This window comes from Labrus mixtus, chromosome 4 (genome assembly GCF_963584025.1).
Source record: "Labrus mixtus chromosome 4, fLabMix1.1, whole genome shotgun sequence".
Taxonomy (NCBI): domain Eukaryota; kingdom Metazoa; phylum Chordata; class Actinopteri; order Labriformes; family Labridae; genus Labrus; species Labrus mixtus.
The window spans coordinates 11,841,346-11,866,215 of NC_083615.1; the positions used below are offsets into that span (position 1 = coordinate 11,841,346).

Here is a 24,870-nt window from a genome sequence, read left to right on the forward strand (position 1 = left end):
GTTCAACAGCCTCGTAGCAAAAGGAATGAAAGATTAGAATAGCGGTTTGTTCCCTCAAGTGGACACTTGATGAATCACATTTTTTAAATATATATTGCCTTCATTTCTTTTTAACTTAAACCAGAGATTGCCACTTTGATTTGAAGCACTTTAAACATCATAAACTACGCTGCCTCTTTAAGGAACCCGGAGAAAAAAAAGAAAAAGTGAGGATGTTTTTCAGTTTCTGTATCCTGTTTGAACTAATGGTCCTTGCTCAACCACTCAGTGTGATCATTCTTCGGGAGTTTTTCCTTTAATAACTTTGTCATGGACAGGTATGAGTGTACATCTATAAAATGTATGATGTGTTTTTGATCTTTATTCTAAAAAAGATCAGTTTTACACCGTTTCTGTTTTGTTTTTGAGCTAAATCAAGAGAGTAGTAAAGGCTGTCCTGGAGCTGTTTCTTTATCAATGTACATAAATATTTGTATCTGTTATTTACTTTAGTCTGTCACGCTCCCCTTATAGAGATGTTAATCTTAGATCTTGTCATTTGTAGTCATCATTTTGGTAGAGGACTCTTCCCTTATACTTAAAATGTTTGCCACAAACCTAGACTAGTGTTGTAGTCAAGACCACACTAACCGAGACCAAGGCATACCCGAGACCACAATGCTCTGAGACCAAGACAAGACCAAGACCATAAATATCAAAGAAAAATCACCATCTTGTGTGCGTGTCAATTACTTAGAAAGTAACACGGAGAAGGTTGCGACCATTACCAGGTGATAAAAATCAAATTATGAAGGAATTGTTTTTGTTCTTTAAAATGGGGTGTTTTCCGTTTAACCACAGTAATGACTTATATCCAGAAATATCCAATCAGTGGTGGTCTTGACTGGTCTTGATTTAAGTTCTGGAGTCCACCCATTCTGAAACTGAGATAAGACCGAGTAAAAATGATTTCAATTCCGAGACAAAGACCTTCAAAAACTGGTCTCGAGACCGGTCTAGAGACTAAGACCAATTTCAAGTACTACAACACTAACCAAGTCCTGTTTTGAATCAGTCATTATGTGTCACATGTGGGAGTAAAGAAAATGTATATCTCTGTTTGAATGAATTATATTTTCCATGTAAATGTGGAAACACACTCAAAGAAAAGAACAATTAATTATTGTGATCATTGTTTAACATATTAGTGCAGGACTTTTCATCTAATTGACTGTAGTACCTTTGACATGAAGGAAGAATTTCAAAAAAATGTTTTTAGATAAGATGAGATGTGATGTACTGTTTTGTACCTAGGGGGAAATTTGCCTTGGAATAAAATGCAGAGAAAACACAGCTGTGTGGAACTCAAAACTGGAAATTAAATTCAGAGGTATCTTACATTACAACAAACAGGACAAACATAAAAACACAACAAAAGTAACACACAAAATACAATAAAAGAGATATAGGCCTATTCCCGTATGCGCAATAAAAAAATGCTATTCATTCTAAAAAAGAGCACCTTTTCTGTTTTCTTTTCAAGCTAATTCAAGAGAAGCATGAAGGATGTATTACATACATTTTTTTATAGAAGACTAAAGGCTAAAATTGTAAAAGAAAATTAAAAAATGGAAAATTCTGTGCATGTGCATAACACTCTTGCTGTGACTCAAATCATGATCTTAAATTTCATTGTTTATTGTCTGAAAACCAGTTTCAATGTTTACAAAAAAATTGGGTTGTGTTACATACATAGAATTGTATACTGAGTAAACTAAGCAAGTGGTTCATGTTGTTGATTGGTGACTTGTCGTGCAAGAATAAAGTGCTACAGTCTGTTGTCCCCCTGTCTCCATACAGTCATGATGTTCCCACACTGAGAGATGGTGAGTGTTACCATGTCTTCATCAGCTACAGCAGCACTGACTACCAGTGGACACACTTCTTGATCGAGCAGCTGGAGTCCTTCGGCTTACAGGTCTGCTACCATGAGCGGGACTTCATTCCAGTCCGCACTGTGTTGGAGAACATGTCTGACTGCATCCAGGAGAGCCAGAAGGTCCTGCTGGTTCTCAGTTCAGAGTTTGTGAGGAGCCGCTGGTGTCTCCTGGAGGCCAACATGTCTCTGTTCAGGGACTGTCTGGAGAGGAAGCCCATCGTCCCAGTGCTGCTGGAGCCAGGAGTCTCTATTCCTCTCCACCTCTGCCACCTCACCTACCTGGAGGCCAACGACCCCGACTTTAAGAATAAACTGCTCAAGGTGCTCTGCACCCCCAACCAGCAGCTCCAAGGCTCCACTGTGGTCCCCTTCCAGCCTCCCTCTATCTACAATGGGAAGGCCCTGCAGCCTTTGACTGCTGTCAATGATGAGGAACTCTACAAATGGGATTGTGGCCGGTTCAGTGACATGGACGTGCCAGATCAACTGCGCCTGGTCATTGAGGACCACAACAAGTACAGAGAGGCTGTGAGGATCATCAACAGTGTCTATGAAAACAAAGTTTGGCTGCGCCCTCTCTGGGTTAGAGTACTGATCTACATTGCTGGTGTATCATTTTTTTCACTCATGGTAGGTTTTTCTACCTTTTTGGCAGTTAAGTTCATTCATGGTGGGTTTTTGTCCCGGGATCTAGATACTTATGAAATGAATTGGTTTATTATTATTAGTCTGTACTGTGCTTCAGTGGGGTTTATTATTCAGCTTGGTCTCTGGAAAATGGACGATAAGAATTATATTCTGAGGGAGATGCAGAAAGCTATAGGTCAAGCAAACATGTTGCTCTCTGAGGAGAAGGTGTTAATGGGAAGTCGGTCCAATTCAAAACTTTATCTGGTGTATGTTTGTCTGGACGACTGCAAACAGGAGTTTGCAGAAACATTTTCTGAACAGGTTGTTGCAGAGGAAATGTTTCAAAGAGCGCTGATGTTCTTCTCATCAAGTTACACCTGCTGCCTTGCGAAAAGAGACTTTACCTTTCCCCAGCCCAGCTCCTCTGGTCACCTGGAGGTAGGCGTGTGTTTCTGTCAGTATGTCTCCCAGCAGCTGAGTAAAGACAAATTGCAGTAACAAAAACGGGACTGGACAGGAATGGACCAAAGTATTATGAGTTACTTCTAGTAGTGACTCATATACTGTGCAGGTATCACGTTACTGCCAACAGTGTTTTCTATACAAAATATGACTCCTGGCTGTGCTTTAAAACAATGTTCTTCAACTCTTCAATCTTTTTTTAAATATCTACAGGAGCACCGTTGAGCGTATCGGTACTTTCTGTATCCTACTGATCTTTCAGTGACTTGCACCAAAAAATACTGGTTCTTGACACCCATCCCTAATGTGTACAGATTATGGAAGAAGTCCTTTTTTGAACCATGCTTTAAACATTTTTGTCTATTTCTGCTGTAAAAATGGGCATTTTTATATTAGACCCCATCGCATTTTTTTAATCTGCATTGCCTTCATTTTTTTTACACCAGAGATTGCCACTTGGTTTGAAGCCCTTTCAAAAACAGAACTGACACTGGCCTGGAAAAGAAAAAGTGATGATAGTGTCGATTTTCTGCTTCCTGTTTGAACTAACTCTGGACGACTGCAAACAGGAGTTTGCAGAAACATTTTCTGATCCCGATGTTGCAGAGGAAATGTTTCAAAAAGCTCTGATGTTCTTCTCATCAGGTTACACCTGCTGCGTTAATAAAAGAGACTTTCCCTTTCCCCAGCCCAGCTCCTCTGGTCACCTGGAGGGAGGAGTGTGTTTCTGTCAGTATGTGTCCCAGCAGCTGAGTAAAGACAAATGGGAATAAAAGAAACTGGACAGACATGAACAGGACATTCAATCCAGCATCAATGCCAGTGGTGGTTCAAGACAAACAATTCAAATCAAAAGCCATTCTTCTATTTATTAATTTTTACATGTGTATAGAATCCAAAACAATTCTCTTTCTGTGTATAGCCTACACTTTCCAATTAATTTAGTTTTTGTATAGTCTATATTTTTTATACCTTTATCTAAATGGAACATTTAGTATTACAGTGCTAGATGTAACTTGTTTAACTTGAAGCGACTGAAAGCCGTTAAAGACGGTAACTTTTGCTTATGATGAAAGCCCTTCAAACAACAGAACTGTCTCTTTAACAAACACTTTGGGGAGGATGTTTACCCATTTATACTCGCTGAGTTTACTTTCAGTTCTTGCTCAACTCCGTACTGATGACTGGTGTTAACGTTTCTCTAAATCAACAGAACCATGAACAGGTATGAAAGGACATTGGTCGTACTGTATCTTTTGGTTTAAAAAGTGTATTTAGATGCTGCCTTTGTTTTTCTAACAAAATCAAAATAAAGTATGAAGGCTTAAGTGTTCTATAGTTTCCATTTATTAACTCTATTCACAAAACATTACCAGTCAGGTCATGAAAGGAGCAATTCCTGTGTATTTTCAGCAGCACTAAGCTGTGGAAACACAGATTACTCTGCAGTGAGTGATTTGACTTCAAGCTACCAGATTTAGGATGCTTTATAACTGAAACCAATAAAAAAAATATTGTCTATGTTTAATGTTATGGTATATATTTCATTTTGTACATGGCAGTTTGTTAAGAGGACTCATGTTTGCCACAACCCTTTAGAGTTGTCTGATAATCATTAGCTCTCTTATACACGTTTAGGGATGACTTTGAAAGAGTGTAGGACTTGAACAAGATATAAATGCACTTCTTAGGGTCAGAAGATGGAAGTGAATAATGCATTGTTATCAGGGATTTGAATGACAGTAGTCGTGTGAGAAAAGGACCATTTTTAGAATGTGTTTTACTTAACTCCTTGTGTTCAAGTAATTTTTTGAGTATCCGACTTTCTTAGAGTCTCTTGTTGGCATTTTAGAAAAAGGAGCTGTCTGGGTTACTTTGACGGCCATGTGGTAATGTGAGAGAAACCATTAGAGAGGGTTTTTGAGAGGAGGATTCTTCCTGATCTGTACCTTATTGGTGCTTTGTTATTGAACGTCAGTGCTAGTCATGGATTATTGAAAAAAACAACATTATGTTACAACAACAGATAATTCACAAGTACCACAAAACATTTTGCTTAAGGCTAATATCTTGCACTTTCAAGTGAAGAGAGGATTAGAGTTGTCGATTGACTACCTGTTGCACTTTCATTATGTCTACAAAATACCTATGAATTTGACTTTAATTGCTTTTAAAACTTTAAGAACATGGTCATTTTAAAAAGGATTATTTAAGTGTTCAGGAAGTTGATGTACCTAAAAACAAAATTATCCACTGAAATATGGACGTCTCTTTCCCAATGTAAGCTTTTGGGGAAAACTACTTTTGGGTCCAATGGGATTACATGACGCTGCAATACCAGGTTCGGCCACAATGTAAAATTGGCATCAACGATCAGTGCACTTCCTGGTGGCTTGGTCTATTTGCAGTGAAAGGCAGTCTTAATGAGGGTGTTTTCAAACAAGTGTTTTAAGGCACATAAGATCATATTGGTGTGGTTCTAAAGAGCCTCCTCCACAGGGTGGTTGAGGTCCTTGTTAACCTCCTCACCGGGCAGACCAGGTCGGGGTGGCCATGATGTTAATCCTTCATGAGGTGGGGGTCACAGATGATGCTGGCAGAGGCTCACAATCTCTCCACCAGACTGAAACCCCCCCCCAGATTGCCAGATTCTCAAATCCATGTCGACAACAACGCAACCCCAGCAGACGCCTGGTCCTCCATTGATGAGCTGGGGGGGTCCTCATGGTAGGGGCAGTTTGCAGTTGGTAAGCCAGAGGCATTGTCCAGGTTGATATGTGGAGGCCCTGGCCCTTCTCCAGTCTGCAACCATATTGGAGCACGTCAGACTTTGAGTCACATCTGTCTAGCACCTCTTCATTTACTGTTTCAGCGACAGATGAAGGCCTAAGCTGGGGGGGAATTATTTTTCTACCTCAGGGAAGAGAGAAAGCCGGTAGCCTTATGTACACTGAATACATACAGTACACTGAAAGAGAGTAAGCTTTCCAGTTCAAGCATCATGCACTAACTGAATCTATAACAGCACTTGACCAGAACAATAAAAAATAATCAAGTTGACAAAGGGTTTATTATCTGAAAGGTGAAACTTTGACTGAGGCAATGACACAATGGAAATAATGCTGAAAACAAATATTCTAAAAACTGCCGACATTTCTTACTAAATTTGTATTTCTTTTCTTACATTAGTTTGTCTTTGCAGACAATGGAGCCAATGAACTGCAACTTGTCTCCATACAGTCACGATGTTCCCACACTGAGAGATGGTGAGTGTTACCATGTCTTCATCAGCTACAGCAGCACTGACTATGAGTGGACCCACTCCCTCATTGATCAGCTGGAGGCCTGCGGCCTGCTGGTCTGCTACCATGAGCGTGACTTCATTCCAGGCCGCACCGTGTTGGAGAACATGTCTGACTGCATCCAGGAGAGCCAGAAGGTCCTGCTGGTTCTCAGTTCAGAGTTTGTGAGGAGCCGCTGGTGTCTCCTGGAGGCCAACATGTCTCTGTTCAGGGACTGTCTGGAGAGGAAGCCCATCGTCCCAGTGCTGCTGGAGCCAGGAGTCTCTATTCCTCTCCACCTCTGCCACCTCACCTACCTGGAGGCCAACGACCCCGACTTTAAGAATAAACTGCTCAAGGTGCTCTGCACCCCCAACCAGCAGCTCCAAGGCTCCACTGTGGTCCCCTTCCAGCCTCCCTCTATCTACAATGGGAAGGCCCTGCAGCCTTTGACTGCTGTCAATGATGAGGAACTCTACAAATGGGATTGTGGCCGGTTCAGTGACATGGAGGTGCCAGATCAACTGCGCCTGATCATTGAGGACCACAACAAGTACAGAGAGGCTGTGAGGATCATCAACAGTGTCTATGAAAACAAAGTTTGGCTGCGCCCTCTCTGGCTTAGAGTACTGATCTACATTGCTGGTGTAATATTTTTTTTACTCTTAGTAGCATCAGGTATGTATTTCACAATTATATTCAATGTGGGTGACTTCTTGCCCCAAAAACGAAACACATACCCAGTTGGTATTTGGATGTTGACAATTTCAAGCCTCTACTGTATTCCAGTGGGGTTTATTATTCAGCTTGGTCTCTGGCAAATGGATGATGAGAAGTATATTCTGAGGGAGATGCAGAAAGCTATAGGTCAAGCAAACATGTTGCTCTCTGAGGAGAAGGTGTTAATCGGGAGTCGGTCCAATTCAAAACTCTACCTGGTGTATGTTTCTCTGGACGACTGCAAACAGGAGTTTGCAGAAACATTTTCTGATCATGATGTTGCAGAGGAAATGTTTCAAAGAGCGCTGATGTTCTTCTCATCAGGTTACACCTGCTGCCTTGCTAAAAAACATTTTCCCTTCCCCCAGCCCAGCTCCTCTGGTCACCTGGAGGGAGGAGTGTGTTTCTGTCAGTATGTCTCCCAGCAGCTGAGTATGGAGAAATGGGAATAGCAGTACCTGTGGACCTGCAAGTGATAGTATATATCCCGTTTCTGTATTTTTTGTTTGTTTTTTTACTTATAACCTGCCTTTAAGGGAGGTGCAAACAAGTTAGAATCCACTTTTTTTTTGGAAGGGGATAGCATTAAATCATGACTATACATTACTAAGTATATCTTTTGTACCCATATCATGTGTTGGCCCCATTTCATACATTCTCTCTTCCTCAAAAAACATGTTTTTTCTGTTTAATCTTCACATTTGCCATTTAGAAATTTGTGAGTGATATACAGTATTTATCTGAAATGTGTCTAATGTTACATAATCCACACATATGCCTCAGGGTTCACTTTCTCATGAATGAATTTCTCCATTTTTTCTGAACTGAGGCATCATAAAACATACCTGTTATATAATGATTTAATATGTGTCCAGTCTGGGGCTTAGGACAGCCTGAGGTATAAGATTCTCTTATCTGTTGCTCTTTTGACAAAATGTTGTTGACCTTTCCCACTGATGCCACCTTATCAGAAACAAAGACCCATTGGAGATTTGCGCACCACCGTGTAGGACAGAAGGGGAATCAATATTTGCTGTCCTTTACGACATCCAGTAACGGGATTCAGGATATGAAACAGAGACATGACACTGCTGCCCCAGGGGTCTGTGGCAACAAATCCTAACAAACAGTAAAAAGACACTGCTGGGAATATAACCCACACAGAGATTGAATGTCAGTGGGGTGACGCCAGGGTCACAATGTACACATTCAGTTCTCACTGTTCCTGATGAGAGGTGGAAATGTCCTCTCGACGCTGCAGTTCAATTAGAACTTAATTAGGATGGATTAAGCGTACACATCTGAGGTAGAAAAAAAAAGCTCCTTGCTGCCGTGTTATCATGTTGTGTGTGTGCAAGCATGTTGAAAGTGTAGCATGGCGGGATAATTGCTAACAGAAGCGACAACATAAAGAGAACAAGTTGTCTAATCCTCAACAATGACTTTCATGCTGATCTCTATTAAGGCTTTATTTCTTTTCCACATTACAGCAAATATGTATGTGTGTCTGTTTGCAAGTACATAAATGCTTTACATTTTCCATTAAGAATATTTTCCCTGTAACTGTATTCTTATCACAGCAACATAAACAGCTTTTTGACTCAAATGCGATGTGTGCTTGGCATGTTTAGTTTTCTAGATTAGCAGTCAAAACGGCCTCATACTAGCTGCTGTTACTCTACGCCATGTTTTGAATTTCAATGGAGTTAATTAAAAAATATTCCTCTGCCATGGGGCTCAGTGTGGAGACATGAGAGAAAACCCGCAAAAGGAAAATGACCTGCTGAGCTAATAAAAAAGTCCAACACAAGCAAATCACTTGGTTTGTTATTTTTTGATTGGGTTTCTTTTCAGGATCAAATGTTCACTGTCTGTTGACTTCACAGGTGGCTCGTCAAAGTGGACGTTTTTTTTCCTCCTCCGCAGTTACAATCAGTTTTAATTCTTGCCGTGATAAATAACCATTTACCCTTCAGAAATAGTAGATAAAATAGTTGAAAGTTTTTCATCCTTCTTGGGGAACAGAAGCTGTGCACAGTTTGAGGCCAGTCATGATCAGAGTTGTGGCTGAATCACTGGCATGCCTTTAATCATGGCACTTAGATACCACTTCCTATGGAGCTGTTCCGGCTGGCCGCAAACAAGTGTGGTCGCTATCCTCCGTTCCAGTAATGACAACTGGGAGTTGGCTCTAATGAAACCTTTTTTTTTATCGAAACACAGTTATGTAACTGTTGTGTCATCCAGAAGCTGTTCATGCTTCCGTTATCGGTCTTTGTGATTTTCTGGAAACCGCCAAAATTCAAATATCAATAAAAAGGAAGCCAGATGTCGGAAAAGAAGCATATTTTACAACGAAACGTCTTAAGTGTTGTTTCACTGTGTTCAAAGCATAACTGACCCAGAGGACAGCTGTGAAGATGAGCTTATGATATTCAAGATGTACAGAGGAAGTGTTCATGATGATTCTCCTGTGGGAAACCAAAAACAACTGAAGTTGAGTCATTTAGAATTCATGAAGCATTTCTTAAGAGTATAACGAAAGGAAGTCAAGGCTCCTGGCAGAAAAAGTCTGACAAATGGCTTCATGTTCAATCAAAACCTAAAATGTTTACACTTCAGTTGTTTTTCCGAGTCAAACAAACCAGATATGATGTGTTTGAAGAGAAAATGTTTCATTCTCACTTCAGCAGTATGAGCCCGAAAATAAATTTAAAAAAAAACCATTCCCCTGTGATTTACTTGAAGTTAACAAGTTTATCGAAATAACAACATCATGATGCAGATTTGTAAAAAGTATAAAGTCAAGCATTGTCAGATCAGTCGTCAAGAGGAGAATAAAATGCTTGTTTGTTGACTGGAGGTTGGATTGATCCTTTCTGATGCGTTCCAGGGAGTCAGGGAATCTAAACCATGATTGGCTTTCGCCACAGAGCATCAAGCAGATTTGTGGCTCGAGTTTAAATGTCAGAACACTTTTCAAAATCCAAACCTTGTGTATAGATTCAATAGAGATTATTTAAAGGGCAGTCATTTAATAAAAACAAGTCAATAGAATTGGAGATGAAGGCATTAACAACACAAACACTTTTTTTTTTTTTTTTAAATCAACAGGTTGCATTTACTTAGACTCTGATTTTGTCCTTTAATTTCCTTCGCTTTCTGAAAGAGAAATTGCTTAAATACTTAATAAGGTATCCATTCAAGCAAAATATGGAAACAAATGAAGGATCAAAAGCATGTGGTAGTGTTTTCAATCTCTCAGTATTCATAAAAAACAACAACAGCTCTGTAACCGGAAAGCATTTAAATAAAGATAACATGTACGTTAAAGAACGTGTCTGCCTGTTATACAGGTGCACCTCCACACTTTGCTGCCGGCTTATTTTTGCCTCCTCTCCGTGTTGTTTGGAATGTCAAGACCAACACGATAAGTGGCCTCCTGAGAAAACACGTCCTGTCAGCTGACACAAGAGTGGGAGCCACTCCATTTGAGCTGTGTTGTGAGAGAGTTGCCTGCGACTGCATTATAGGCAAAGGAGGAGATTAGTGCCGACAGCCACTGTTTTTGCATGACTTCTAATTAAACAGGCTCATCTTGAATAGCTTAATGTCAATAATTGTTAGCAAGGTTTACATGTTGAATCCAAAGTAGTGTATTGACAGCATTTGTGCACCCATGTGAAAAGGTTCTCTGTAAATGTTGTTTGCCTATTACCCTCTGCTTAAATGCATCTACAGCATGCCCTTCTGCGTAGCATAAATCTTCATTATCATAAATAACGTGCTTTGTGTCACTAGGGCCAATAATCCGAGGTTAAACCAACACCCCATATCAAACTAATGATACTGAGCAGAGGTTTGAGCAGCCACATGTTGACTGAATAAACCCAAAGCCAGCCCCATTTTTCAAAATAAAACTCTTATCAGCAGACAACCTTGTGACATCGCCTGCAAGACCCCAAAAGAAAACAACAGGGAAAATAAAATAAAGAGAAGGACGACGGCTAGGGGTCCACACCAGAGCCTTCAGTCAACAGCGTGGAGCTGGTCGCTGCGGTGACAGATGTGACCCACGCTGTGACCTAATGCAGCAGCTCGCTCACTAAAGACTATTTACTTTTAATCTGAAAGAATGGGCCCACTTCACTTGCCAGCTATGGACTCAGCACATGCCAACACACAGAGTCAGAGAAGATTCATAAACTCTTGCCGTATAAATTATATCCTTTTACCAAACTTAATATGAGAAATGTAATCAATGCAGATGTGCTGAAAAGACTGCAGTACCTCAAACGACCACTTGAAGCTGGCGCCAAAAGTAAGTCAATTCCCAGTATGCCCCATAATAAATTGTTCATCTTCACACCAGAATAAAACTGTTTACAAGAGAAAAAATGGTTTAGTCTCCATAGATATTTGTGTAAGTCCTTGGGATAAGTGTCCCAGTATACACTGAGGGAGAATCGATTTATTGGCAGGTGTACGTATGATGGTGCATGCCCCTCTTTCAGCAACTTACTAATGAGCCTTCTTCTAACAAGTTAGCAAGTGGCAAACTGGTGGTATGTTGAACAGTGAAAACATGGACAACTTTACAGTTCTGTACATTTCATACATACTCTATGCCATGATTTATCTTTTATTATAAAATAATTATCAGCAACAGGATGAAGTCAAGTTAACAGCTTTTGTTCTATGTGACCTTCAAGTTTCTACTGTTGTCGAGAACAATAAACAGAATTAAATAAAATACCATACTGCTGAGTGGGTGGAGACCTGGAATAACTTCATCTTTGTAGATGTGCACATACATAATGAAGACAAAGGAGAAGGGTTTAATCTCCAGCGTTTTAAAGCATGGCAGGATTTGAGTAAATAAAAAGGATAAACACGTCACTTTAAGGGTTCAATGAGGGGAACATTTTTTTGGGGGATTTATGGAAGCGTTTGATCATGTCTCTGGGAGTGTACTTAATGCACTGTTTGGATTATATTTTATAGATGTTGAGATGAAAAGACTCACCATTTGCCATCTCTTAAACCTCTCACATAAGTTATGTAGGGTGAAAACAGATTTGGAGACTATATCTGTCACAATGTGAAGGTAAATAATCCAAACCACCAAGTTTTTAACCTGTCACACAGATTTATCAGAACTTAATTCAGTTAACAAAAAAACAAGTTAGTACATTTCACATGATCTCAGCTTTCGTCTTAAGTTGTTTTTAGAGGATATGGGTCTGTTCAGTGTGCAGATATATGAGGTTTATACATTAATATAGCAAATGTCTTGCATTGAAAAATGAAGAAAAAACAATGGCCACGTCAAGTTGAATTTCATGTATTTCATTAATTTAAAAGTATTCTTTAAAAAAAGCAATCAGATGCTGTTTTTCCTTCTTCTCTGTCTGCTCTCCCACCGGTTTTAGTCCTCTGTGCATTCAGCATGACAGCTTTTCTTTCTTAGTATTTCTTGAATTTTCAAAGCATACAATGTCAGGGGTCCAAATAGTCGCTTAAGTCTGCTGGCTACATTCTGCAGGAATCATTTAGGCAAAGATTAGAGTCCAACTCAGTGTGGTAAAAAGGAGACATTTTCAAACCCTTTAGGAACGCAGTGAAATGATTGCGGATCCAGTGCCGAGCCGCGTTGCTGCAGATCTAAACAGCAGACACTACAAAGTATAAACTCTAGTGTTGATACATGGCTGTTTCTTTTGTGCCAGGCTAGTTCTGTCCAAAACAAAACTAGTCAAACATGAAAAGCATGTTTTTGCTTCTGATGGGGTTGGAACATATTAGAGAGGGTATTGGTGGATAATAATTATAGTGTATGATAACTGCATTTGATAGATAAATGCACTATGTGAATATCTATATCTATCTCTAAAGATCGAACATAAATCAAAGTAAGATGTCGGCCGATTTATCGGATTTTCCCTCTTCCTAATATCAATATCGTTATCGGTCCCAAAAATACCATATCAATCAGGCTCTATCCCATAATACAAAAAACTACACTACAGCTATGCATTCAACCAGCAAAGATTAACCTTAACAAACCAGCATTAAAGTAATTTAACTAAAGTGAAATTGAAAATAAAAAGTAAATAACAAAGGAAAAATTCAAAACCTGAAGTCAGACAGCTAAGATCTGAATTGTGCGCTGCTGCCAAAGTTACATCCACTCTTCAACAGTTCAATCCTTCATCAGTGATATAGTTAAATAATATTTGGTAGAAATGACTCAAATTGGAGAAATTAAAAGCCTCTGTAAAACAGAGGAAACTTGTCTGTCGAATGTGGTCAGTGTCAGTGTCTCCTGCCAGCAAAGAAAGGAAGGGAAAGTTTTAAAATAAACTAAAGCAAAAGTGTAACAAATGATTCTTTGCCGACCAGAAAGAATTGTATAAAGAGAGACTCTACTTAGTAATACTTAAATCAAACTTTAGTTTGTAGATAGTAAAGTTTTGTTTGACTGTCTTGACTCTTTTTATGAAATGTTAATAATCAAATTAATGAGAATTCTAAAAGAAAACGCACAATTTGTTTTTTTGCTTAATTAAAAAAAAACTAATTACCAATACACAGGTGCCCATCGGCATCTGGGGGGTGGGGGGGTGGGGGGGGGGGGGGGGGGGGGCGGGGGGGGGGGGTGCTGTCCTTGGGACTGCCAGGGGGCCCATGTCGGACAATCTAAGGGGCCTCAGATGAAGTGTAAGGGCTAAGGAGGTTGGTTATACAGGGGAACCAAGCCATTCAACCTTGAAATCAATTCTGAAGCATATTGGGAGCCAGTGAAAGGGACGCTAGGACAGGACTGATATCCTTCCCTCTTCCTGGACAGTCAGCAGCCTGCGTTTTGGACCAGCTGCAGGCGGGACAGGGATGACTGGCTTCTGCCATTATATGAGGAGTGAAGCCAGGAGGAGATGAACGCTATGAGAGGATGGGTTTTAAATGTGAAATTGTCTGGCACTGAAAGAAGCTGAGCTTGACTACTGTGATGACCTGGTGCTCTATGAATAAAGATTTTATGAATGTTATGACATTTCTTCTTCATTTATGACGTATGTGGGGCAGGACGGGGTTAGGGGATGTTTCTTTAAAGACAATGTGGGGTGACAATAGTGAGCAGTTTCCTCTGTGAACCGGATCTCTGGGTCATCCTTGAAGGAAAGCAGAGTCAGCGGGACACAGCGGCTTCTTTTCCAGCCTTGGTCTTCTCGTGCTCTCAGCAAAATATTTACAATCCCACACAATTCACTGCACTGCTTTGTTTTCTGTATTGGGAAGCCTGTCAGCAGTGTAATGCATATAAGCCCATTAGTCTCATACTTAAAGGGAGATAAAATATTATACTTTGTTACCATGTTTGGTGAGGAATGTATTAGACTGAAGATTATCCAGAACACAATCTGATCACTGCAGAAAAGGCTGGCTAAGGACAGTCGTATACATTTTTACAACCTCAAATTCCAAAATTGAAACGTGGCTAACAGCTGAGTCTGTGAACTAGAAAAACAATCACCAAGAATCCAACCATCAGAGGCAGTGACGGCCCAATGGGGGCTTTTGGGCTTATGTACGGCTAAAATACGGCAGTCTCACATGTTGAGCAGATGTACACAGAGCAAATGGACCAAACTTCCTCACTCACTCAAAAAGCAGAGACTCTGGGAAAAACAAAAACACAGCCCCTGTTTCAACATCTTGTGATTCTTAAAAGGATGTTTTGGGTATGTTTGCCACCAACTTTGCTAAGCTGGTGACCCGAATATGAAAATTTGAGCATAAAGGGAGATTCCAAGCTTGATCCAAACGCAACTGGACTTGCTTGAAGATTTTGTTGGATGGTTTGAAGTGCACCGGGATGTTGTGTCTGTGAAATATCCTCTTGCGTTTTTCCGATATTCCAGACATCCAGACTGTTGTGTTTGTCTTTCAGACATCTTGTTAGTGCTGTGGTCTTAGGAAGTCTTGACCAAGGCCGTTCCTTCTTTCTTCCTTCTGCCCTTGAAGGTACGCTCATAACCCTATGGTGTAGGTTTTGTTTTTTAAAGATGTATTTATTTATTTTTTGAATTTAATTGTAGAGATAGGACAGTGGATAGGGTCGGAAATAAGAGAGATTAGGGAATGACCTGCGGGAAAGGAGCCACAGGTCAGATTCGAGCCTGGGCCGCCTGCTTGAAGGACAACAGCCTCCACACATGGAGCGCGCGCACCAACCACTGCGCCACCAGCGCCCCTATGGCGTAGGGTTGCCTTTGGATCAAGCTTCAAATTTACCATGACCTGGATGACTGAGACCATATACAGACATAAAGGGAGGCAACTCAATGGAGTTAACTTGAGGGGGGAAACTGTGCAGGAATAGGTGAGTGAGTAGTACATCTGGCTGTCATTTAGTCTTCCACATCCCTTCACAGGCCCTCAGTAAAAAGGCTTTCTGTAACCATTACAATGTGTTTTAACTACCTAGCACTAAGCTTACCATAATCATAATGTAGTCCCAACTGCAATCTCTCCCTTACCCTAGGCATGCCATTGTAGCCATGTGTAGATACTGTTGAAGAGGGAGAATTGAATAATAAACATGGCAAAGCAATGAGAACCTTGTCATAATATGAGGCTTAGCAGACTCACTCGATGTTGATGTTCTTCACAGAAAATTACGTTTGACTTCGTCTATGTGTGATGACCTCTGTGACCTAGAAATCTTAAAGTCTCCAGATAACATTCCAGTAAACATTTCTGAACATTTGTGTCAACGTCCTTAGCGGTATCTGAGTCTGGATTTGTTCCACACAACTAAACATGATGTACATCTACTGTATATATATATATAAACCATAAGGTATGTACTGCGGGAATAAACAGATCTTCTGTCGGTGCATTAGAATGGAGTTATAATAACGTCAACCAGCGTGGTAGGTGTAGACAGCACAGTGAGTCAATCACCCGCAATAAGAGCAAAGAAAGAAGAAGAGCAGGAGGATTGTTATTGGGTGAAAGGCCAAGGTGAAGTGCTCTGAGTGTTTCATTATCAGCGAAGTGCTGCTGAACTTCCACAAGTCTATTTCTGTTTGCCCTTCAACTCGCTTACCAGGTCATTACAGGAAAGGGCAAATCACCAGCACAACACAACTTCTGATTCTCAATGAGCTGTCAAGGAAAATAAAACTACAACTTTTAAAAGGGACTCTGAGAGTACTGTTCAAACATCTTTACTAGTGTGAAGGTTTACATGTAGGCTCTGAAATTAACTCATTGAAATCCATCATGTGTATGCCAACAAAAATCCTCTTCTATGTGTTTTGTTCCATCTGTTAAAGTGCATACTGAATATGTATTGTTAGGGGTTGCTAGTGCATGCAATTATGCGAAATGATCAATAAGTCGTCTCCAATGCATCAGAGCTCAAGAAGCAAGGTTTTGAAATTGCAAGGAGCAGAAAGTAAGGGTTTTTAGTTCTCAAATTTGGAGCGTAAACGTTAAAAGGTTTACAGAGAGAAATACCCGTGTTGCAGCGCTGGTTGCCCAGTGGTTAGTGCGTGCATCCCATGTACAAGGATGTAGTCCTACAAGCGGGCGGCCCGAGTTGGAATCCGATCTGTGGCTCCTTTCCCGCATGTCATTCCCCACTTTCTCTCTCGCTGATTCCTGACTCTATCCTCTGTCCTATCTCTAAAATAAAGTAAAAAGCCCAAAAATATACCTTTAAAAAAAGAAATAGCTGTGTGAAGAACAGATCATTTAAACATAAACAGAGTATTGGTATTTCTTACTTCCTGCATGTGATGTAATGTAAGTTTGGTTGCATGCTAAATATATGAAGCCACCCACTAAATGAACACATGTACAACAACTCTTGTTTCATGTTGACAGGTCACTTTTTGCTGTTCTATTGCTGCACTGATCAGGTCTATTTCTTCATCACTATGTTTTCCAAATGATAGAATGATGAGCTCATTTAAGTGCCCACAGATTTATTTCTGCTTAATGATATTTGTCAAAGTTCAAGTTGCTAAGTAACCTTAAAATGCACGATGTACAGGAAAATAATCATTAATGTGTTGACCCATACTTCGAGGGTTACTGTTTTGTTTTGTTGTTGGCCTGTGCGAGTATTTTTATGATTCTGAGCTTCTGCAGAACGATGCTTTATGTCTCTGGAGAGATGAGACTCCCTACTGCCTGTTCAACCACCAACTCAAAATGTAGATTGAAGCTGAAATCCACTTACTGGTACCATATGTTATTTCTTTGGAGGCCGGCCAAAAGAAAGATAAGATAACAGAGGGACTGGTTTTATAATTCGATTCAGATTTTCAAATCCATTAACAATATCACTTCCTGTTACGGTTAAATCAAAAGTGAATTGAAACCGTCACTGGAGTGTTGCAATGGTGAAAGCATACCACCCTGTGTTTGTGTCTTTGTGCGTGTGTGTGTGTGTGTGTGTGTGTGTGTCTGCACCATACTTGTGTGGTATGCATGGGGCCTTCTGTTTCCTCAAGATAGGCATGGGGAGAATGCAAACAAGGCTTGAGATGTTAAGTGATGCACCATTCAAAGTCTGTCAGTGACTTTCAGACATACATCCGCCATTGAGAATTTGGCATATTTTTCTGTACATTTTATTTAATTAATTAATCCTCAAATATTTCAAATGAGGTTCAAATGAGCAGAACATGAGAGGGAAAAAATGGGAGCGATAGAGAGAGAGAGAGAGAGAGAGAGAGGGGGGACATGAATCCTTAAATAATGTTACAAAACGGTTGGTGACCTTAAAAAACAATATTTTCTTATATTAATTTACTAAACAGGGTCAAAGTAAGGGCATGATTCTCTTCAAAGGCTTGCTGATATTTAATCAGAGAGTGCATTCAGAATAATAGCAGTGAGAGAGTCTCTGTGCTCTCCTGATAGATTGTAAGCGTGTAGCTGTATATGCCTTCAAGTTTCCCATAACCACTGTTAGCATGGACACACGTGCATGCAAAAACATGCGCAACATCTGCACAGTGAACTCACCCACTCAACCTTGGAGTTTCCACTCAGATAATCTACCTTCATAGAAATAACTGAGCTTCACCCCGCCTGAAGAAACGCTCTCATCAGCACCGCATACACATCCTTTTCAAATGTCTCACACTGACTTCTTTGATGCGTGATTGTATAACACAATCATCCATCCTGTGAGGGACCAGGTGTTTCCGAACGCATTTTCTCGCTCACACAGTTAGCTTCAAGCTCAAGGTTATGTTTCTCCTTTCTTTGAATGATGTAAGAGTCTCTTTGTTCAAGGGAAACCTTTCGATCTACAAACAGCCTCGTTTTCTTTTCTTTTTTTAACAGCAGCCGTGCTTTCCAGGGAAATATATAGTGGTAGATGTTCCTCAAACAGAGAACAACGTGATCATACCTCAAAACAGATGTTCATAAAGGCTGCCACAGAGAAGAGAACACGGCTTGCTCAGTGCTGCTGCTTTATTAGCTGTGGCAGGGGGGGTCGAGTACAATATATCAGACCATTAATCAGGTGCCCTTCAAAGTGCAGTCAATCTCGATCAATGATCTTTTTTTCCCCCCTTGTAACAGTAAATCAGATTAAGTGCTTACATTTACCATGTGGGTGGTGTTCTTTTGAGCTGCTTCTGACATGACATGAACCTTTCACAGAGGAGGCTGTGTTATGTACAGTTTATTTTATATACTAAAGCCTGTCCAGTTTAGACGAAGATAATAGAGAGGAAAAATGTACCTATTACCAATATGGCCATAAATCATGTCATTTTGAGCTGAATATAAGGCATTGCTTTTGCACCGATGAGATAATGCAAAATTACCCAGAAAGCTTAAAGTGTAAAATGATATATATAAATATAAAATGATATATATATATATATATTGAAGAATATTCGAAATTATTCTCAGATCAAAGTCAGCTTGGATGTGATGCTTAGCTAAATTTGCTGCAGACAGTGTTGCGCGGTATTGTTACCAATCGCATTGTTGTGCCCCCTGTTGGACAAACAACATAAATCACAAATTTTTTTGCACCATATGTTCTGTAATAAAAGTTTACTATTTGTATACATTTAGAATAAGCTGATACTATTTTGTTACATAATACTGTCCGATAGATATCATCATTAAATTGTGTTTATTGTAAATTCTCATTCTCATTTCATCTTTGATCTGAAGTTGCCTTTTTCTGATCCTTTCAAGGTTCTGTTTCAAAAGAAATATACAGCTGACAGCCAGAGATGAGATTTGAGATCGAAGAAGACATGAGCAGGATGGTTTCTATCCACAGAGCCACGGCTGCTGCTGGTGTTCCTTTCAACCTTTAGTTACACCACCAATGAATGGTGCAACCATTAGCAAACTGTCCTGAATCAATCTACTATTTCCTGCCAAGTGTATCAGAGATCAATGAGTGAACCTATTTGCCAGCTCTTTTTTCAAATCAAGTACTAAACAGCAGGGGAGAAGGCACTCTGATGCCTCGATTACTGTAATCATACTGATCCATACGGACAAAAAAAACCTCACCTGAACACTATTTCTGTATTCCCGCATATATATGATTAATCTGCCCACTTCCTTCCACTCCTAGTCAGATCATATATTGTTCCTGTGTTTAAGCATTCAAGCTATTTTCTCTTCCTGCCTGTTTTGACAAACCTCAAGTACACCACCTTTTCATTTTTCCAATCTGGCCCACTTAAACAGTGATGTCAGCATTTAAAGAAAAGCATTTAAAAAGAGTTAGATCTATCTTATCTATAAAGAGCCTCAAAGAGGTTTTTAGTGATTCAAGCTTATTTGAATCACTAAAAGTCTAAGTATTATGGTTCGAGTGATGCCTTTGGGTTCACACCTGTTTCACAGAGACTTCACAGCTTGGATTTAAAGTTAAAACTCGAATGAGGGAATGCACAAAGATAATCCCTGATTTGGTCTTTTAAAAAAAGGTGCAGGAGAGCCCCTTCACCATAAAATCATGTCACTTGCCCATCGTTTCTGTATCCATAGACAGAATCTATAAAGACGAGTTAAAAGCAAACTATTATCAAGTCAATGATTGATAGAAATAAATGATTTGTGATGAAGGCTTCTGCTTCCTGCTTTGATTCTGCCTCAGATGACTCAAACACATTGTTGAGGACTTCACTGTGTTAATGGTCGCACCATTGTGCTGATCGAAACAGGATCTGCCACGCCCACACCGTCTTGAGAAGTTGTCACTTAGCGCTTCTTTGACTGCTTTCATTTTTTTTTTAAAAATTTTTATTAGGTGCAATAAAGTGACAAACTGGTGATATACAAATGAGGCACAAAAAAAACAGACAAGGTCAGGACAATGGCTCCAAAATACAGTAAATTAAAAAAATAAAATAAATAAATAAGACAAATAAAGACAGCAAAATAAGACATCAATAGACACACATCATACTACGAACAGAAAAACTACAAAATTAGATGAAATACCTAAGAAAGGATACAAAAAGTGAAAGAAGCGATAGAGAGAGAGAGAGAGAGAAGGGGAGGGAGAGAAGGTGCTTAGTAAGGGGGACTTCAGAGGTGGAAGAGAGTTGAAGAGATGCGCAGTGGTATGTGTTGAATATGTTGATGTTAAACAATGTTGTGGTGTGAGAGGTGAGAGTTTGTGTAATGATTATGTTTTAGCGGAAGTTGACTGCAGCCGGGGTTTTGGGGTTGGTTTGAGAAAAAAATAAAAGTGTATGAAAATGCAGTCACTTGAAAATTGTGTGTGTGTGTGTGTGTGTGTGTGTGTGTGTGTGTGTGTGTGTGTGTGTGTGTGTGTGTGTGTGTGTGTGTGTGTGTGTGTGTGTGTGTGTGTGTTTGTTTGTGTGTGTGTTGGGTGTGATTGGTGCACAGGCAGAAAGAGTTGATGGGTGGGATGTTGTGGGGGTAGTTATGAGTTGAGGTTGTTGATTATTGGGTTTCAGACAGATTCAAATTCGGCAGTTTGATTTCTGAGTGAGGCAGTTCGTTTTTACATTGATATATATTCGGTTATATATACGTTTTTCCAATGTGTCTTTGACTGCTTTCAGACGGTCGCAAATATTTATTTTCACTCAGATTTTCCCTGTTTCTTAATGAGACTTGAAACTTTGATTTCATTCATGCGTTTGAACTACTACAAGCCAAATGTCTACAGGCTTTGAGTTATCTAATTATGCTTCAACCAAAATGCTATTTAACGTAAAGTGAAATGTGAAGCTAATGACCCAAGTGTCTCACAGAAGCCAGCATCAAACTGAAATGTCCACGTGAGAGCTCACGAGCCGATCAGCACACAGAACATGTGGATACGTGTAGATCTGAAGTCCGCCTACAGCTGAGGAAATGATCTGGAACACCATGACGGGTCATTAGAAACAGGAACAATTAGTTTCAGGGCCGGCTATTTTCAGCCAGAACAATTTTTTCTATAGCCCCCTTTGGGTAATTTTTTTATTTCATTTTTCTGTGAAGATATTTGTAAGAACTTGAATGGCCTGAAGCACAATCATTGTAAAACATCTTCAATCAAACTGTGACGAAAATCAGTTCTTTGGAGGTTGGTAGAGGATAACCCTGTCATCAGCTTTGAGGGGGCGTAATAAAACATTTTTTTTATTGGGACTGAGTGTGCCCAATTATGGCACATGCTTTTAAAATGCAATGTTGTAATCATAGGTTATTAGTTTCTGTCTTTTCAAACTCATTAAAAAGCCTCCTGCGGCTCGTTGAGTGGTGATTATAAGGCCTTTATAAAGCAGGGATAGCTGTGCATTCCTCTTTATGGTTTGCAGGATTCATACAGCCTCTTTATATACATCGGTGTCCTTGTTAAGTCGCATATTTGATGTTGATTTTACCCCAGTACGTATAAAAAATAAAGAAAAGATGAATAGAAAAGAAAACAATTGTTTAAGCTTTCTACTTATTCAAATTCAAACACAGAGACGAGGAGAGCGCCTTGCTACTGAAGCATCTAAGTTTTCATTATTTCTTCCACGTAGGGTTCAGTTTGCATAACCCTGTGTGTACTTGGTACGGATTTTCATAATTAGAAACCTGAATGTGGTGTTTACTGAAGCACTGATTTATCTTCGACCTCGAGGCCAAAGGCGAGCATACAAACCTACATATTGACTTACATAAGAAATGTATTACAGCCGGGCCTCTGCGGCGGTCCTGTTAGTTCTCATAACTTCATCCATAAAATAAAGAGATAATTAAATGTTTTGTTTGACGGGATCGTCATAGGGAGAGACTGCAGTCGTCTGGGAGACAAAATAAGGTTTGTGCTTTTATAAATGCTGTAAAAAACAATGAGAGAATGCGCTGTGACTTTCTTTACATAACACAACAATTTATGTCAAATAAGGGGCAAGATGAAGTGACAGAGATAACGTAAAGTCTTAATGGTATAAGCCAGACAGAACAAGGGGAAGCGTGTACAGTCTGTTGAGATCAGAGATTTTTCTCTTGCCAGGTATTACAAATAGCAGCTTCATAAACAATGTATTAATCTTCTGTGTGCATCTGAACACACAAAGATCCCTTCTGATGCATTCTATCCTCTTAAGATTGAGAGACTTGTTAATGTACAACAATATGTTATCATTTATTTCTGCCAACACAGATCTAAGGAGGACGGCACAATGTAGTAATTCAGTGTCTTTATTTGTGGTTCAGTTAAAACAACAATACAGTATGTCACTTTTTCACGTCAAAATAGAAGCTTTAAAGTCAATCTACAATAACTTTCAACGGGGAGACTCTTGACTTTGGCAGAAGTGCGTAGGGCATTACGGCACTAGTTCACAAAGCAGTCTTTGGCTAAAAAGAATCGAGTAAGCCCTGCTGTGTACTGACTGATACGATGGCTTTGGGAATGGTAGGCTGCAAGTCCGTCACAGAGCCTAAGGCTAACTCTGGTGCAATGCATCAAATGGCTACATTTATGTTTTAATTGCACATGGTCCCTTACAAATAAAGTTGAATTGAAATTAAATTTAAATTGAGCTGGCTATGTCAATACACTGTGTTTACGACAGTGCAGTTGAGCTCCGAGACCTTTGTTGGCAACAAACCAAATTCATCCACTAGTTGGTTGTAGAGTAGAGGTAGAGGTTTTTTTTGTTTTCAAAGCTTTTTGATAAGATAAGGTACTATGAGGAACTTTAATTTTACTGTTGATTTTGGCGCCCCCTTTTTCTGATCTTGTCCTGCACATGAGTTTGTTGTGTTTTCTGACTCATTCAGCATGACTCTGGTATCCAAAATGTAAAATAAAAAGGCTCTTTTGGCAGGGTGCTGTTTCTTCGTAGAACACCTACCCTTTGGCAGCGGTATACAGACATAAAAAAGAACTATATTGAAATAGTTGATCTTATTCTTTATGGTGTTGTTGTCATGATTTGGTATTATTTAGATTTGTATTTTCAGTGTTTCTTGTGTCCATTCCTTCCTCTGTGTGTTTCCCTCCGGTGTGATTGCCCTGATTGTCCTCACCTGTGTCTTGTTAGTCTCACCTGTGTCTGATTACCCTGTGTCTATTTAGTCTCTGTGTTTCTTCCCTTCCGTGTCAGTTCGTTGTATGTGGTATGTTGTAAGTTGCCAGTGTTGTAAGTTGTCGTATTTTGGAGTGTCAGTGTTTCCTAGTGTTTCTCAGTGCTTGTCAATTTTTGGATTTTCTCAGTTTGGACGTTTTGATAGATAGTTTTAGTTTTTGCCTTTTTGTTTAAATAAATTGTTTTATTAGTTTATTCTGCAATTGGGTCCACCTCCCTTGTTTTACACACCGAACCGTAACAGTTGTTTGCTTTTAAAGATCATACAGAGGCATCAGTATTCATTTCAGTCAGTTAAATATTCAGCTAAGAAAATCTCCACAGGCATTTTAAGTCATGGAAGAAGGACATTCTGTTTTACATCAGAAGAAACTCCCTAATAAGGTGTTTCTATCCCAAAGGATAAAACAAACAACTTAAAGAGAGCCGCCTACAGAACCTTTATCATGTGAACTAAGGGAAACACCCTGTAAATGATTTAGACCGACTTCTCTGGCTACTCGAGATCACACGATGCATTCCCATGATTCCTGGGCCCAGACAAAGTGTCCTCAGTTATGGATGGTGAACTGAGTCTTCATGTTCTGACGCTGATGAGACAAACTGAGCCTGGAGCTGTAATAACAGCACAGAACGTCTTCAAAAACAGGAGATCAGGGGAAACGCGGTTGAGTCCGGCGTGAAGAGAGACATCCGCTATACTGTCCTTGAACTCCCCCAGGACAAGACAGGACTGTACCAGAGTGTATAAGTGTGTTATAAATCAGTCACGTAACAGAGGCTCCCATAGGGGGAGGTGGATAGGTGGTCAGCAGACGCCCAGGGCAGCAGAAATGTTCCTCGCTTGGTGTTCTGATGATGATTAGGAGAGACTAACATAGGAAAACATTAGAAAACTTCATTAAACCTGTAAGCTAGGTCAACCGGCCAACAGGAAACTTTTGGAAGAGGCCCCAGTTTGTACAACTCACTGCAAGGGCCATCGGAAATGAAAGAGAGCAGAGCCTGCAGTGAACACAATAAAGATAACTGTGCTCACTATCAGCACATGGATCAGAGGAGCTGAGGAGCTGCCGGATACCCTCGGACGGTTGGCAATTATGTGCCTTCGTTATGGAAACTGTAATAAGCAATTGACATTGTTACAGCTCACTTATTTAAAGAAGTGCAGGACAAGTGTGCAATAGAGGAGGATGGAAGGATGGAAGCTTTAACAGAAAGAGAAGAGAAGATAAAACACGCAGGAAACTCA

At 39.9% G+C, this 24,870-nt stretch overlaps 1 protein-coding gene across 3 annotated transcripts; it reads left to right on the plus strand.

Annotated features, from left to right (window-relative positions):
- Positions 1-237: 237 nt before the first annotated feature.
- On the plus strand, positions 238-8,820 carry LOC132972782 (uncharacterized). Of its 3 annotated transcripts, none has more exons than XM_061035866.1 (2): positions 238-317; positions 6,251-8,820. In XM_061035866.1, the coding sequence occupies exons 1-2, from the start codon at positions 310-312 to the stop codon at positions 7,461-7,463; spliced, it is 1,221 nt and encodes a 406-aa protein (XP_060891849.1). In that variant the 5' UTR covers positions 238-309; the 3' UTR covers positions 7,464-8,820. The 3 variants fall into 3 exon arrangements, with proteins under 3 accessions (XP_060891849.1, XP_060891850.1, XP_060891848.1); XM_061035867.1 differs by lacking the exon at positions 6,251-8,820 and adding an exon at positions 1,840-3,052 and having other exon boundaries at positions 266-317; XM_061035865.1 differs by lacking the exon at positions 238-317 and adding an exon at positions 3,553-4,235 and having other exon boundaries at positions 6,200-8,820.
- The last annotated feature ends 16,050 nt before the right edge of the window (positions 8,821-24,870 follow it).